The sequence below is a fragment of the Podarcis gaigeae genome (genome assembly GCF_964106915.1).
Source record: "Podarcis gaigeae genome assembly, chromosome: 11".
Lineage (NCBI taxonomy): Eukaryota > Metazoa > Chordata > Lepidosauria > Squamata > Lacertidae > Podarcis > Podarcis gaigeae.
Genome location: NC_139687.1, coordinates 23470189 through 23487279, shown reverse-complemented (window position 1 = coordinate 23487279; position 17091 = coordinate 23470189). Strand labels below are relative to the sequence as shown.

At 40.7% G+C, this 17091-nt stretch overlaps 1 protein-coding gene across 5 annotated transcripts in view; it reads left to right on the top strand.

The window, feature by feature from the left end:
- FER (FER tyrosine kinase) overlaps positions 1–17091 on the top strand; it is a 155139-nt gene that overhangs the window by 103342 nt on the left and 34706 nt on the right. For 4 of the 5 annotated variants that reach the window (XR_014556076.1, XM_083702297.1, XM_083702298.1 and 1 more), the window contains one exon: positions 14653–14776. Coding sequence is in view for 4 of the 5 variants with exons in the window: in XM_083702297.1 (XP_083558423.1) it covers positions 14653–14776 (124 nt within the window). In the remaining variant the exon portion in view is untranslated. Of the gene's footprint in view, positions 1–6485; positions 6561–14652; positions 14777–17091 lie in introns of those variants that run through there. The other variant, XM_083702300.1, reaches the window with a different exon arrangement.

The following is a 17091-nucleotide window of genomic DNA, read 5'->3' as shown; positions in this document are numbered from 1 at the left end:
ATTCTTTTCTCATTATACATGATAAAGCTATTTACAATACTGAGCCACATGGACTAATGGGTGGTAGAAGGCAGCCATCTTACCCCTTGCTTTTTCCTGTAAGACAAATTGCAGTCATTAAAAGTCGTCAACAGGTTTACCACACCTATCAGCCAATCACCCATTCCCACCACCCTTCTGAGTAATATCCCTCCCCACCCTCTCACTATATATAAGGGTCTGGTGACTTCTATTTCAGTGTATCTGAAGAAGTGTGCATGCAAATGAATGCTCATACCAATAACAAACTTAGTTGGTCTCTAAGGTGCTACTGGAAGGATTTTTTTTATTTTGTTTCGATTACGGCAGACCAAAATGGCTACCTACCTGTAACTATATTCTCAGAGTATTAGACTCGGACGACTCAGCTTCTCAACAGTGTTGCTATTTGACTCATGGTAGTGATAGCACTTTGCAATAGTTTTCACCAAGTAAGGCTGCCCATTGTGCAGTTGTACTTCTTTGGGTGCATGAAAGTGAAAGAGAATATAGTGATAAGACCCGCTTCCCCTTTCTGGGTTCACATAAACATTGCAAATTACCGGTACTTGCTTCAGCAGCCTTAGCTAGAGTCTGTACCTGCAGTCTTCTCAAGATCCAGACACATTAGTTAAAATATATCCTTGTGTAGACAAACTACGCTTGGGTTGCTTAGAGCTACTCAAGTCATTTTTGAACCTCTTCAGGCTCATGATACTGTTGAACTTGGATACTGCCTTTTCTCCTATCATTCCTCCCTTCTGTCTGCAGCAGATTGCCTCCAGACCCAGCTGCTTTGGAAAATGTCATTATGTTAATAGCAATGGCTTTGAGGTTTTCAATACACAAATGATGAGGGTAGAAGAAGTTACTGCTTTACCAGATTTCTATAACACCGCTGTTGGATTCCATGTTAGTGGCATTCTTTATATTTTGGACAAGTGAGGAAAGAAGCAGCAGGGAGTATTAAGTATTTGGTGAGGAGAGAGAAAATTCCCCAGCAGCCTTTATTCTCTGTGCATTCTTGCTCGGATACCTGTGGTGGAAATTGATTAGTGCCTATCCAGCCCTCTAGATATCGAAGCTAATGGTCTAATATTTCTCTGTCTCACCCACATGCACACTGAATTCAGGCTCTCTTCTGTGAAGCAATAAGAGGATAACTTTGTTTACCATTTCAGTTATGAGGTGCAAAAATAACAAAAAGCGAAAAACCCAAACACCTTGGGTATCACAGGCTAGCTGCTGGACTGTTGTCCTCATGAGCTAAGTTAATATCGCAGCTAAGTGGAGTTGCTGACGGAGATTTAGAGTTTAAAATGACTTTCTCCCAAGAGAAAGATCTCAGAGTTGTTGGTTTTTTAAAAATAATAATAATAATTCATTAAGAGTAAATACAGTAATCCAGGGGCTGATTCAATTCCCTATTTCTGTCTTGAGTCATAGTTCACAGAGCAAAATGGAGAGAGATGTTCCATTGGGTGTCATTTCCCTGCAAGTGATGCCAGAGCCTACAAGCCTATTAAGGGAATACAGGGGCACTAAAATATAGATGTTATTGCTCTGACAGACAAATGGTACTGGCTGTTGCATGCATCGACTCACTCGTTTTTCTTAGAAAGGAGGTTGCCGTATGAGTTGGCACTGAAAATAACATTTGAAAATGTTTTTGCAATGTTCTGTAGCTCTGCAATAATAAGGCACTAAAATGCCACATTTCTCAGGCCTGCTTTAGCTAACTAAGCAATACTTATTATGTGAAGGACAAAAATACCCTCACACAAAGACAAAAGACACAAATGGCAACACAAATAATTTCCCCACCCCCTCAGGTATGTAGCCGAGTCACAATTTCAGCACTTGGAGACTAGAGAGCAGTAGAATTTCATATTCCTGTCTGGAAAGAAATGTATGATCCTGCTGAGAGAGATTTTCTTTGTGCTTTGTCAAAGAAAACTACTGGTCAGGCAGTACATGAGAAGAGGACTCTGGAGCATTTTTAGCACGTTATTTGTTTCAAATACACAGTTATCTGTTCTAGCTAGGCAGAGTAAAATTCCATGAATCATTGTACCATTTGTCAGAATGTTGAAAAGACACACTTAACCCATCAAGCAGAATGAAACGTGGGAAGTGTTCTCAGGAAAATGGAATGCTTAGTTGGAACAATATTAAGATGTTCTTCTGTTCAGAAAGTGTTGATTATGGAATACTTAGGAGTAGCTATCATGTGTTTTATAGAAACCTGGCCAGTTCCAATCAATGGGATATAGCTTTTAGAACAATGTTCATTTGATTTTCTACAGTTTTATTCAGAAGCAATCCTGTCTTTAAGGACAGACAGTTATAATCTTATGGATGGTAGCTTTGCCCCATTGGCTGCTTAGATCTTGTCTTTCTCGTGATATGATATCTGATTTATTCCTTAATATGGTCACTTGCTGTGGGCTTGCCATGTACCTGGGATTTCAAAAGAATGGGAATACAGCACACTTGACTCTTGGATAGGTCAATGCAATGTTACTGTGTGTGATAACTGCATAAAATGAGATGTGACTCTCATTGCAATTTATTATGCTGCTATATCATAGTTTACATGGCAAAATAAGGGCTGTTTTATTAAGATTAGGCTCCAAAGACAGCACACAATTATGTATTCTAAATACTCAGATTTTTAGGCAACTACATTTTATCTCCATAACTTAGGTAAAGGTAAAGGGACCCCTGACCATTAGGTCTAGTCGTGACCGACTCTGGGGTTGCGGCGCTCATCTTGCTTTATTGGCCGAGGGAGCCCAGCGTACAGCTTTCGGGTTATGTGGCCAGCATGACTAAGCCGCTTCTGGCGAACCAGAGCAGCGCACGAAAACGCTGTTTACCTTCCCGCTGGAGTGGTACCTATTTATCTACTTGCACTTTGACATGCTTTTGAACCGCTAGGTTGGCAGGAGCAGGGACCGAACAACCGGAGCTCACCCCGTCGCGGGGATTCAAACCGCCGACCTTCTGATCAGCAAGTCCTAGGCTCTGTGGTTTAACCCACAGCGCCACCCGCATCCCTTAGTGCTTTTCAAATTCTCTGCTTTTTGAAATCACTTTCTCCATTGACTTGCCTGCTGAAGAAGCCTCTGAATGTCATGCACTTTCTGGGTCTTGTGCACACCCAGTTCATGCAGGATACACACTAGGTCTTTTAGGTCTTCCGTTGACCCACATCAACCAGGAACATTGCTAAGATCACATCCAACACTCTCCCTTGAATTGGAAGATGAGTAGTGATCATCCTGTCTTTTAGGTAAAACTCATCTGCCATTAGTGATATTTTCATTGAGAGACCCCTGAAAAGCTTCCAAGAGCCTTAGAAAAATGATTTGAAAATGCTGATTTTGTCATTCGTCTATGTTGCAGTACAAGAATCACAATGATAAGCGTCAATACGTGGAGTTGGAAGTAATCAGTGTTTTTGTTATGTTTTCCCCACACCTGATCTTTGGTTGTGAGCTTTCACACCTTTACTGAGATTTCATCGTAGAACATCCTTTTTCCCAATGAAAAAACATGTCCTCTTTCCTAGAGTCATCCTCCATACTGTTTCTTAGACGATAGCTCAGTGGGACCTTCAGTTTTAATTAACCTGTACCTTGGGGTTAAACCAGAGCTGGTTGACATTTTTCAGTACAAGTTAAAGATTTTACACACAAACAGGGAAGTTTGGTATATTTGTTTTAGCATATAGGCTATGTGACCAAAACAACATACAGTAAATTCCAAAACAAGGTAATATTAGCAGTTAGTGCAAAGCTAGGCTTCTGTATGGTCACTGTGAGAACAGGTTACTGGACTAGATGGGCCTTTGGCCTGATCTAGCAGGGCTTTTCTTATGCTTGTGACTTTCAGCAAGACAACACCATTAGTCCACAGATCAAACAACAACACATACCTAACAGATTTAAACCTAATTTCCAGTCGTTTCCCCCCGGCAACTCAACATGTTTGACCAAGCCAGTCATTTTTTTAAAACTCCAAAATGCATTCAAAGTACTGGCATATAAAGATTATCCTACTTTTTTTACTCCTGTTTTCTTTTGCAAAATCGTTAAACAGATTTCCTTCATATTTTCTACTTAACATTGCCTTAAATTACTTTATGCTTATCTTCCTCTGGACAGACAGCTGTGTTCCCTAAAAATCTGTAAAATTCAAAATGCTCTACTGCGTGTGTGTTCTTTAACAGTGAGTTTGTGAGTTTTGAAGACCTTTTGTTGCATTCCCTTATGTTTGTGCAAACAGAATTTTGCCAAATGGCAAATTTATATTAAGGCTAACTTTGGAGCAGAAATTCGATCAATACTAGAGGAATAAAACATGCCATTTGGAGGAAAGCTATTTTTTTCATCACGTCTAAACTTGATTGTTTTGGGTATGATGTGGCATGTACTTAGTTTTTTTATAATTAGCTGGGAAATTATACTTAAATAACACTGCAATACAGCATGCTTTTCAGTGTTATGTAACTTTAAAAATTGATTTCTACCCCCCTTTGTTGAAGGTAAATGTAAAAATGATTATCAACACGGAGGGCATTCTAAATTACTTTGTAGGCTCTTTCCCCCCAGAAAACTAGAAACACTTTGAATGAGTGAAACTCCTTAATAGAAGGTTCTGCTCATAAAGTAAGAGAATTCTTAGTAATTTCAATAGTGCTGAAAAAGCAGTATTCACTGTAATCGATAAATTCATTAGGCACAGCTTAACAATACAGTTTAATCTTGTTCTGCTTAGGAGTTCTCACTTGGTAAAGGTTACTCAACACTTACATTGGAAGCAAACAATAGCCTGTCTGTTTTCTTTAGTTTAACTGATACCTTCAGTAAATGTTGAGTTTTGAGAAACAATAACATTTGTATTCGTTAGCAGACCTTAAAGGCCAGAATTAGTTTTTAAAATGAGAAGTTTTAACACTATATTTTTTAGGTTGCTGCCTGAGTGATGGAGCATGTTTACTCCTTTAAAGAGAATCAGGCATATCCCTTGAAGGGCCAGTAGGCATAGTTCATATAATATGCATACGCTCAGTTCTAATTAAAGGTTTTTGTAGTGGGGAGAAGGATGTCAGGGTTAATTCTTTGACTCTTTTGCACATATAATCTACTGTTATGTTCCAATCCAATGCCAGATCCCACAGAGAAAGAGGCAAAGCTGGTTAGAAGTTGTGGGACCACAGATAGCTCCAAGTGAGCAATTTGCTCCAACAAAGGTTGAGAAGAGGAATGAACCGGTTTAAGTTACTGCTCTCGGTCTACCTCTAAGGCTCCACCCGTTTGGGACTAGCTTTAGATTTGTGACAAGTCACCATCATTACATGTGTAAGACCCATTGGTGACAGTTAAAGGCAGAGCCGGCCCAGCTTGTAGGTCAGGGTGAGCCCCCCCCATAGTTCTCCTGCAGGTGCCCCTTCCCTTTCACCTCTGCCAGTGGTGGAGAAGCACCACCAGCGGCAGTGCTGATTTTGGGTAAGATCACACTTATTTTGAGCAAGACTTTGCCTGAAAATCCAATGAGATTCCATGGAGCAAGTGAGGTCTAGAATACTTTCCTTGCATCCAGAGATCCCCTGTGCAAACATAAATAAACCTCTCATGCAGGGATGCCCCCTTTTCTTTTTGTTGAATCCCTTTCCTTCTGCATCCCTCCTCACATGCAAACACATTCTGTTGCCAACAGACCACCAAGCATTGGAAACAGATTTTTCAGGGGCCTGCTGTGGGAAGGGGAAGGCAACACAGCCCTTTCCGTGAATAGAGCTCTGCGCATGGGAGATAGGATGCAAGCCATTGAATCCAGTTTGCAATAGATGTTATTAGTTTCTTGTTATCAAGTTACTTAGCCGTATTTCAGAAACAATATAGATTGTTATTCTGTATAAATGGGCTATTTCAAATCCTTACTGCTTGCTGTTATATTGTAAATGGTATCTTCACAACATGTATTCCAAATAAATGTAACATGATGGCAATATGAAGGCTTGTTTTTCAAAAGGAGGTAAAGAAATTTGAACAGCTAGAGATATGAACTGAAAGAGCTGGAGTGAAATCCTCTTAGCATAGCTTTGAAGTATTTATGTGGTCTGTGCCTTATGAAGATGAATTACTGGGATTTTTCTACAAATGCTATAAATGTGTGAATTTAGCAGTGGAATAATCCCTTGTTTGTTAAAGGGTTGGCAATTAAGTGTTAATTCATATCCTAGACATGAACATTATAAGAGTCTAAAAGGAATTGGCACTATGTCTTATACTTGGCACTTTAGTCATGTAAATTACCTGTTTACATCCATAAATAATGCCACATCATGACTGAATAGAACAAATAACATTTCGCATATCCTAATATAAATGAAATCATGTTTTAAGATAATAAAGTAAACATAGAAGGAACCCTGATAAACTATTTCTTTACTTTTTTAGATTGCCCCCTATATCAACGCTTAAGAATAAAACATTTTCTGTGCATCCTATAAAACAGTATTTTCTTGAGGCATTTATGCTGCAAAGTGAAGGATGGCCTGAAATGAAATAGTGAAGCATCTACAATGTGATGCAATAAGGCTACATATGATAGAGAGAAAATTCTGCTCCATTAATTTAATAAATTCAACCTAGAAAATTATCTCATCTGCTTTCCTGATTTCTCTGCCCCACCAGCACCTCCATGCTCCTCTTCTGATACAGGTCCTCTGCCTTTTGGTTATAAAGCCAGACAAAGAGCATTATTGGGCTGGTAGCTATGTTACCATGGTAGATTTCTATACAGTCTTTCTCATCAGTGATTCTCCACTGTTGCTTCACCTGGACCCAGAAACAGCTGCAATTGGTCAGGAAGCTGCTGTTCATGTCACAATAAGAATACATTCGATGGCTGCTTTTTTTGCTGATACTACCATGCCTGAATCCAGGAGCTCAGGCAAGTTGTAGATCTGTTCTTTCACCTGCAAATAAAATGACCATAGTAACTGATTCTTTGCACTGTTCCTTTAGGCCAGTGGTTCCCAATTAGCTAAGTACTGCAGACTCTCTGTTTTTCTAAAGTCAAGCCATGAACCCCCTACTTTTGATATCTCTATGGTAGTTTTTGTTATGTGAATGGTGCCATGGGCCCCCTGGGTGGGTTATGTGGATCTCCTGGGGTCCATGAACCACCAGTTGGGAGCCCCACTGCTTTAGGGCGATAAGAGCCCAAGGGAAGAAGTACTGATTTCATGGGCACGCACAGCTCACTGTCTCTCTCACAACAACAGTAAATTGATCTTATGGCACATTGACATGGAGAGCCATTCATGTCCAGCTGGTGTTGGCCATCTGTACATGTGGATTTCCTCCTAGTCTGGTATCAGTACATTCCTAGGAGCAGTTAACTCTGCATTAAGGAAAGTATTTCCTTCCCTCCTGTATCAGAAAATGTGGCAGAAATGTGGTTTCTTTATTATGAATTACTGACAAAAATATTTTTTGTAATGCTAAATTCTTTATCAGCCGTTATAAAGTTCACACAGTAAGAATTTTCCCCTTACGCTGGCATTTTTTTAGAAGTCTCCAGCTGATAGTCCTTTCCATACAAGCAGCAGAGTTTGCAATGTTGACAGTGTAGGGGGGGGGGGGGAGAGCCAAATGTGTGTAAACAGTTTGCTGTGCTGTTTTGGTGCAAATCATTGTCTTCAGCTGTGTTCATAAATGTAAAAGAAAACTTGATTTATATGTGCTTGTTGAACCCTGTGTTCCTGTGAAATAGTTTAAAAAGAGGATTCTCAGCTAATGTTACAGTGGCTATTCTCCCTACCCCCCTTTTCAGTTAAATTTTATTGTTTTGAGTGTAATTTAAAAGAAGAGTATGCAAGTAAATGTAAAGGACCCCTGGACAGTTAAGTCCAGTCAAAGGTGACTATGGGGTTGCGGCGCTCATCTCACTTTCAGGCCGAGGGAGCTGGCATTTGTCCACAGACAGTTTTCTGGGTCATGTGGCCAGCATGACTAAACTGCTACTGGCACACGGAGGACCGTGATGAGTGCCAGAGTACACGGAAACGCCGTTTACCTTCCTGTCACAGCAGTACCTATTTATCTACTTGCACTGGCATGCTTTCAAACTGCTAGGTTGGCAAGAGCTGGGACCGAGCAACGGGAGCTCACCCCGTCACGGGGATTCAAACCACTGACCTTCCGATCAGCAAGCCCAAAAGGCTCAGTGGTTTAGACCACAGCTCCACCTGCGTCCTTTTCCTTTACCTATGCAGATAGTTTAGCTGGCCACTTGCATGATTGTCCTTGGCTGAGGATGCAGAAATTGTACAGAGCAATTGACCCCGGGACAAGTTGCAACCATGGGGAGCAATTTTTTGTTAGGCTTTCCACTCCTGCTGCAGTCTTTTCAGGCAACAGAAATCTACGAGACATGCACAACAATCAACATTGTACTCAATATTCTAAAGAGGGGCACACCTTACTTACTGATCACTCGTCTTTAAGGCACCGTGCCACTCTTAACAAAACCCAATTGGTGTATGCTCAGAGGTGCTTGTGTTTCCCTGACTTCTGGGAATTGTTTAGAAATCTTAAGCAGTTCCTTATGTATTAAAGGGTTAACTAAGCACACAGAAAGAGATGGATGGGGCATCCATCTTTTTTCTCCTTTTTTCCTATGTTTTTGGTGGTTCTCATTTTTATATGTAATCTGCCTTGAGTCCCATCAGGGAAACAGGTGAGGTATAAATAAATATATAACAGCAGCGACATAGGAAACTGCCGTACTGAGTCAGGCAATTGGTCCATGTAGCTCAATGTTGTCTACACTGGCCAACAGTGTTTCTCCAGGGTTAATTCATTCATGACATTCCCAGTCCATCCTGAAATTCCCAGGGATTGAATATGGGGCCATAAAATGAAATGACTGACTATAGCACTTACTAAACAGAAATCCTAAAGTAGCCACTTCAGCACATATTAGAACATCATTTTCAGGCTAAGCCTGTGTTCAGTTAGTAGAAGACAGAATTACTCTGGGCTATCAAGCCAAAGACGAGGTATTACCAAAATACTGATATATCTCTGTTGGGTGCCAGCAAGAGGATATGAAGGGGAGAGGAGTTGGAACCAGCCAATCAGGCGAGAATGCTTCCCACCCCACACTCCTGGACATCTGAGAGACATACACAGGGGAATTGTTGGCCTATTAAGATGGGGGGGGGGGTGTGAATCACATCACCCTTCTCTTGATTCTCTGCTGGATGGAAAGAGACATCACTTTATCTGCTCAGAAGAGAAAATACAACACAGTGATGACATGTCATCTTGCTTAGGAGATTATGGCTGTGAAGGCTTTTCAGATGGAAATATGGAGTTCAGGAGGAGTGGGGTCTGCCTGTTTGTTACGGTATATGAACATTTTCCCAAACAGACATATTTTAGCTAGATTTTGGTTTTAACTTCATTTAATTGGTAAGGAAGTGGAGTATAAATATTTTAAATAAATGAAATGCCTTGCTTCCTCACCGTTAAAGTAAAATCTCTTTCCATCTCTTTTAAAGCAAGAACATACCAGTTGTTTTGAGATCCCTGATGACTCTGGAGCTTTCATAACAAGACTTCTCGTCCCTGACTTGTGTTCACACTTCGTTGAAATTTATCCTCTTTTAGCTTGACACTGTTTGCAGGAATAGTGTTCAGTTTTAATTAAAACACTTGACTCCACTTTAAACCATAATATTCAACCCCTCTAGTGCTTTGCCCACCTTTCCCTCGAAATGTAATTTTCTACGGTTGTCTGTTCTGGGGATTTGGCTCTGTTTCTACTTTGCAGCTGATTTTATTTTTATTTTATTGAAACAAGACACTTGTTTTAAAGCAAGCTATGTGTTTTGGGGAAAACATCTCTCTTGATAAGTCATAGTTTGTTAGAAACTAATCTTAACCTATGGTTTCCTAAAGGGATTGGGGGAAAGTTGAACGTAACAAGATTTGCATTTTATTCTTTCATTTTTGTTCCCTCAAATATTCTAGCTGTGGTATTGAACAAATAAATTGTAGTCTCTGCTGAAAAGTGTTTTGAAATGGAATAAACAACTGGATACAGATACCTTTCAAAATAAATGGGAAGATAGAGGAAGCACAGTTGGTTTTAATGGCTATGCATCTAGCATTGTCTGCTTCTCTCCCTTATTATAATAGTAATTTTTAATAGACTAAGGATCTGGCTTTGTTACCTCCTTATAATTATAGTGTTATAATTGTAAGTACTGAAACACTACTCATAGCCATGTCTTGTGTACATTCCTGATTTAGTGAAGTTACTAAAAAATAGATTTACAGGGTGGTAGCCATATTAGTCTGTTGCAAGAAGAAGAGACACAGCAATTTGTTACAGCCCAACACATTGCAGAGTCTGCTTCTTCAAATGCATGCATCAAATCTTATATACTATTAAACTTATAGGTCTTTAAGGTACCATAGAACTCTTTGTTTTTGAAAAGTTGTTAATTAGGGTTACCAGACTGCCAGGGCCCGATCTGCAGTCTCCAGATTTGCCTGCCTACAGTAGGTGACAGCAGGAGGGCTTGAATCTCCAGGTGGGCAAGAACACCTTTTAAAAAATGTTTTCATTAAGAAGAGTATGTGTGCAGCTTGCAAGCTTCAGCCTGGCAGGAGCTGGCTGCATATTATTGCATATATTCTCTGCCCTCCGCCCCCTCTCCCAGTCACAGTTCTGTCTCCAGGGCTCAGTTGTTGGAAGGAGCAGAGAGGAAGAAAAAGAGCTGGGCTGGACTCAATAGGGAAAAAGGTGTTATGAGTGTGCATGCATGCCTGGTGCTGCCCCTAGGTCTCAGGGTCAGGGATGCTCCTGACCTGGCAAAGCTACAGAAGATTTATTTTGTGGGGCAAATATATCACTGAGCTTTTCAGAAGCTCCCAGAGCCTCTGTGTTCCCTTAGAGAACAGAGTGCCAAGCATCCTTGTATGTCCTTTAAGGAGGTACTCTCATCTTCTCCCACTGGAGAAAGCAGAGTAGGTTCTGGAAAGCTTTAATTGGTTATGCTTTGTCCCACTGAGCAGGTAGGTAACAGCTTGTGACCAATAGACCTCCTCTCATCCCCTGCCCTGTTAAAACTTCACAGACCTGACTCCATCTCCTCCAAGAGCTTATCAGGGATATGGGTGTCTCAGCTACCTGCCAAGTGACAACTATTTCAAAATAAAACCCTGAAACTGTTAGAATTAACAAACAGCAGCAACCACAAATATTTCTCATACTTACCTTGCTAAATTTTACTTCAGTAACATAATATTTGAAAAGGGTCCTTTTCTGTTTACTTTAGCAATTATAGCTAGACACTATCTTTCCTATACTTCATTCTTGATAATTTCTTTTTTATTTTCAATATGTGCTTTAAAAAAAGAAAAAGTAATGCTCCTCCCCCCGTGCATTATAGAATAATGTGAAAGGGGGGGGGGAGGTACAATTATATGTACATTAATTGCAGAAGCTAAGAAAATAATGAGTATCGTCTTACATGTTCCCCAAATTAAAACCATCTATTTATAATAAATCAATTTTCATGCAGAATATTTTTCCTTGCATGGTTATCTCCACTGTATCCGGAATACTAAAAATCCTAAAAAATAAAAAGGGTATGGGACTATGTGACGCTAACAACCAATATCAAACTGAAGGCCTACCAGGCTTGCATTTCGAGCACATTGCTTTATGGAAGTGAGTTGTGGGCAACTTGCACCCACCAGTATCGATGCTTCAATGCCTTCTATATGCGTTGCATCTGGAAGATTTTTTGGGCATCTCATGGCAGGGCAGAGTCTTAAACAAAGATGTGCTCTTCCAAGCCCACAGCCCCAGCATGTTCGTACTTCTGTCTCAATGACGTCTACACTGGCTTGGTCATGTCCACAGAATGGAAGATGGCAGGGTCCCAAAGGATGTGCCCTACGGGTAGCTGGCTTCAGGCACTAGGCCTGTTGGCAGACCCACTCTGCATTACACAGATGTTTGCAAATACGACATGAAGGCTGGCACATTAAACCTGCTGTGCTTGCCCATTCAGCAGACACTAAAGCTAGTAACGGTCTTCTCTGAACATCTTACAGCACAAAAGTGGGATGTGGTAACTGTATTTATTAGCAGAAGCTATTTACATGGTACTGTGCCACATTATCATTAGGTGGGGAAACTCTTGTGGGTAGTGTTGTTGATACTTCTGAAGAAGACCATTTCTCTACACTACCATCAAAAAACAACAAATGCCATTTGGCTGTCATCTGTTTTACAATCTCATAACCCCACAAATGCCTCATTTTTAGGGGGTTTGCCTCTCACAATGTTTAAAGCTGCTGAAGCACATAATGTTTTATGTAGATGTAGCTTGTGTAGCTATAAAACAATTCTTTTCATATCTGTTTTAGTGCAACATAATTATGCACTGAAGGTTCTGTATAAGTGTCTTTTTTTGGGGGGGATAGGTTTGACTCATGCCACGACAGTTTGAATTTTATTCACCTACTCTCAGGCTTTTATGAAATGCCATAATGTGTTAAGATTTGAGTAAAGTATGATTCAGAATTGTGAAAACACTATTACCAGAGGAAAAAATGGATAACATGCTGTTGTCAGAAGACAATATAGGTGAGCGAACAATCAGAGGGTTAAGCAGGCTGGCTTGTTTTTCTATAAAGCTTTAATTAAAGAACATGCAATTAAGCCATCACCTCTTGAGTCCTTCTATCTAAAGAAGCCCAGAACCTTGGAAGACATGGTAAAAAACAAACAAAAAACCCACACAAACTCAGGAATTGTCAATTAAGATGCTAATCCCTCTCACAAATACAGCAGCTTATCTGAGGGCTATAGCATTAGAAGATTGAGTCTGCTGTTAATAAACCCATCTCTTAATAATTTCATACTTTATTTCTTGTAATGTAAGTACACCCGAAATCTGATCTGGAATTGGAATACTTCTATGTAAAACTACGAAACTCACCCGACAGAGATTCACTGAAATTAATCAAGCGTCGAATAGAATAACGGCTGGGCCGGTATCACAAACAACAGTCCGTGTGCTTTAAGATGTGAAAGTCTGTGCCGTTATTTTTACAACTGCCTGTTAAGTTACGAGTTACATTGTGATCTTGGTTCTTCAAGATAATGTTCATTCAGTCTTTTGGGGTTATTCTTGTCTCTGCTTTGCTCGCTCAGTTCTAAGTGAGCCTTTGGGGTGGAGCAGTATAAAAATGCAAGTGGATACCCTGGCTAGGATCCAAAGAACTACTTTAGAGACCTTGTAGGGTTTGAGCACACCCAGTGGGATTTTTGACATTTTTCTTTGAACAGCCTCAATACCCTATCACAAACTGCTTTTGAGAATCCCTTCTATATCCAAACATGTTTGCAAGGAGCCTTGGCAGGCTGCTATTTAAGAAACAAAGACCACTTAAGGAAACAAAGCAAGTTGTATGGGGCTTTGGGGGGTGGGGTTTATCCTGTAAAGGGCCAGTGCATGTCACACTGCACACAGTTTGCATGCAAAAGGTCCTAGTCAATCCCTGCCGTCTCCAAACATTGCTAGGAAAGATTCCTGCTTGAAACCTTGATCTAGATCAGGGAAGTCCAGCTTCCAAGAGACTGTGATCTACTCCCACTATAAAAAAAAAAAAAACTGGAAGTGATCTACCCATTGGATTGACCAAAGTTGTTGAGTTTTTTCTGGGGAGAAAGACCCAAAGTTGTTGAGCAACTGGTAGATCATGATCGACCTGTTGGGCAGCCCTGACCTAGGTGAACCAAAGGCCGACTCTGTATAAGGCAGCTTCCTGTGTTCCCAGGCTTCCTAATTATTACACATTATGAAACCACCCCTTATGCAAAATAGCCTATTGTCACATTCATAGGATGCATCCAGACTTGCCCCTCTGAGAGAAGAGGGATCAGGGATCCAGTAGAGGCTCCTCTTTGGAGGAAGGAAAAAGATAGCATTTTGCCAATGTCCCCTTCCTCCCGCAACCTCCCAGCACCAGCTCTCATGCTTTTCAAGAACACCTTGTACCCAACACCCTGGAGAAGATGGTGGAGGACTATAGTGGAGAAGGAAGAATTGGCAAAAATAATATCCCACTCCGTTTCCCCGGTACCAGTAGAACTCTACTAAATGCAACTCTGGATCCAACCTTTCCCATCCACCCTGCCATATTTTCATTTAAGTGACCAGGTGTTGACCGCACCTCTTTTTCATCATCCCCAGCAAATAGCACTCTCCTTTTCAAGTTATACATTGCATTTATGTACAGGAGATGTGAGATCAAACATTCTACCCAGATATACTGCTGCTGAAGTGTTGCTCTACAATGTGCCATTTTAGCCTTCTGGCAGAGTAATATTTAGGGCAGTTTAAGGAAGCTGTATATTGGCAATAATATGCTCTTTGCATTTTCAGGTTGTTTTTTACCCTAGCCTCAGACAAATTGGTTGAAAAACACAGCTGAAGTGTAATACCTTCTGTTCAGCCAGGCATTGCTAATGAGAGATAAATGGGAATATCATCCCTGTCATGTCTCATTGTCCATCTGTCTCTTTCTCTAGGAGGTGATTTCCTCTCCTTTTTAAGAAAGAAGAAGGATGAGCTAAAAACCAAGCAGCTTGTGAAATTTTCATTAGATGTTGCTGCTGGGATGGCGTATCTCGAATCCAAAAACTGTATACACAGGTAAGATCAATTCAGATGTTCTGCCTTACAGTTTGATCAGTCGAATATCTAAACAAGTGTGTGAATATTTAAGTAGTAACATAAATGGATGGCTGGGTTCAGTTGTGGAATAATAAATATGTATAGCACAGTTGTGACAGCACACCAAATCATACTTTGTGCTGACCATAGTTTAGAACATAAACCATAGGTACATACATCAAGCAACCCATTGTTTATTATTGTTGATTATCTGCTTTTATTATGCATCCTTCAGAACTCAGGCTCATAAATTTAGTTTAGTGTGGCATCTGAGTTGAATATATAATTTGCATATTTCCTTGTCAGTGAGGACAAGCTGTGCTTCACGTGAAATGCTATCTTAAGAACATAGTTTAACGTATGGTAAGAGACTGTGGGTCATTGACTTAATAAATTAAAACCCTGCCTCAAGTAAAGTTGTTCATTGTTTCTCTTGAGAAACACCAGTGCTCAGACCTGAATATGGCAGACAATTGGATTTTATTTGTTTGTAGCCTCCCTTTCAAATGATTGATCTTCAAGACTGCAAAACAACAACAAAACCTACAACACAGCAATCCTCTGGCCAGTGAATGCGGCCAAAGTGTGCCTCTGTTTGGTACCACTGGTGGAGGTGGCTTTTTCTGGTAAAGAGGGAGAAAGCACCCCCCCCACACACACACAACTGTGACTTTTATAACCTATAGTTGGGGTCAGTCTCGACTTACCCTTTCCATGATATTTTTTTCTGGGAAGTATATTGCAGAATGTGCCTCCCTTCAGTTCTGCAGTTCCTAGGGCAACTTAAACCTTCTTTCCTAAAAAGAGAATCCTATCCTATTTGCTGCATTCTAGAAGGTTACTGTTGTTTTGTTCATAATTGTCCCTCCCTGCAAAGACTTCTGTAATTTGATGTTTGACATGGAATTTTAATTACAGGTAGGTAGCCGTGTTGGTCTGCCGTAGTCGAAACGACATAAAATAAATTTTAAAAAATTAAAAGATTGGAATAATTTTTTTAAAAAAGCATGTGCTCTATGCTGTGAGCTACTGATCTTCTGACTATGAACAATAAACAGCCCTTCCACAAAATATTCTGGAACTGTTTTAAAAATTAACCCACCCACCCCCAAATAATAGGTATTCATGATAGTTTTCAGATTCACATTAGCACCCTAATTCAGTTCTTAGACTGCCACAACCATAGATTCAAATGAATAGAAGATTTGTTCTTGTTCTGTTGTTCAGGACGCTGGTCCCTTTTTTTGTGTGTGAAAACGCCAGTCAAATGAAGTAGGTAGCTTTCATCCACAAAAATCACATTTAAAATAGTTGGTGCTTTAATTGATGGCAGTAGTATCTCTAGCCACAGATCGTGTGGTGCAGGTTTGGACCCTGGCATCACCCTCAGAAGATGGGTGGGTGGGTGTGCTTTCCCCCTGGTGCTTGCCACTTCTGCTGCCTGGTTAGCCCATACCCATGTCTCTGAGTTGGTCCACTGAAGGAGTCACCTGGGTCGAGTGCAGTGCTGCCTGTCAGCTGCCATGCATTTCCTCACAGTGTGCAGCATAGGGAGGTGGAACTGAGAGCCCAACAGGTGTACACAGGAAATTGGCCGCACATGCTCAGTCATGCCATGCAGGCTGGCACAAAGGCGACATCATGCTTGTGCACCCATGGCCACGTAGAAGAGGAGCAGCAACATTAGCTAACAGCACTGGCTATCCACTTCTCTGCATGGACTGGTGAGCGTTTTCTTATTTCACCGCCTGCTACATTGTGCACAACACTTTCTTTCTTTTCTTTTTTCTTTTTTACCGAGACTTGAGGTCTTTTAGGAACAGGAGATAGTTGGAGGATAGCGGGTGGGTTTGGAATAGAGATGTGGGGTGGAGTTTGAGGCCAAGGGGTGGGGAGTGGAGGGTGGGGGAGATGGGGTTCCTTTCATGCTAGCTGCAGAACTTCTGATATGTTGGTGGGGCAGTATTTTGGGGCAGGATACCAAATGGTGATGCCAAATATCACCTTTTAGTCTGAAGGTGCCAAAAGATTCCCCCCCTTTTTTTTGCTGCAGCAGACTAAAGCAATCACTTCAAGGATGCCCTCTTTATTCAAAGTGCCTTTCCTCCAGACACACACTTATTTGTATATATAGAAATGGGGAGAAAGGCTACTAGGCTGAAATCATGATTTCTGGTCAAGTTGGAGCATATTCATACAGTCATCAAGACAGAGGTGCAAATAATATTTTAGAAAATGATTTGAGGAGCTCATATCTTCAGTTAATCCCAAATGGAATTAATATAATTAATGGG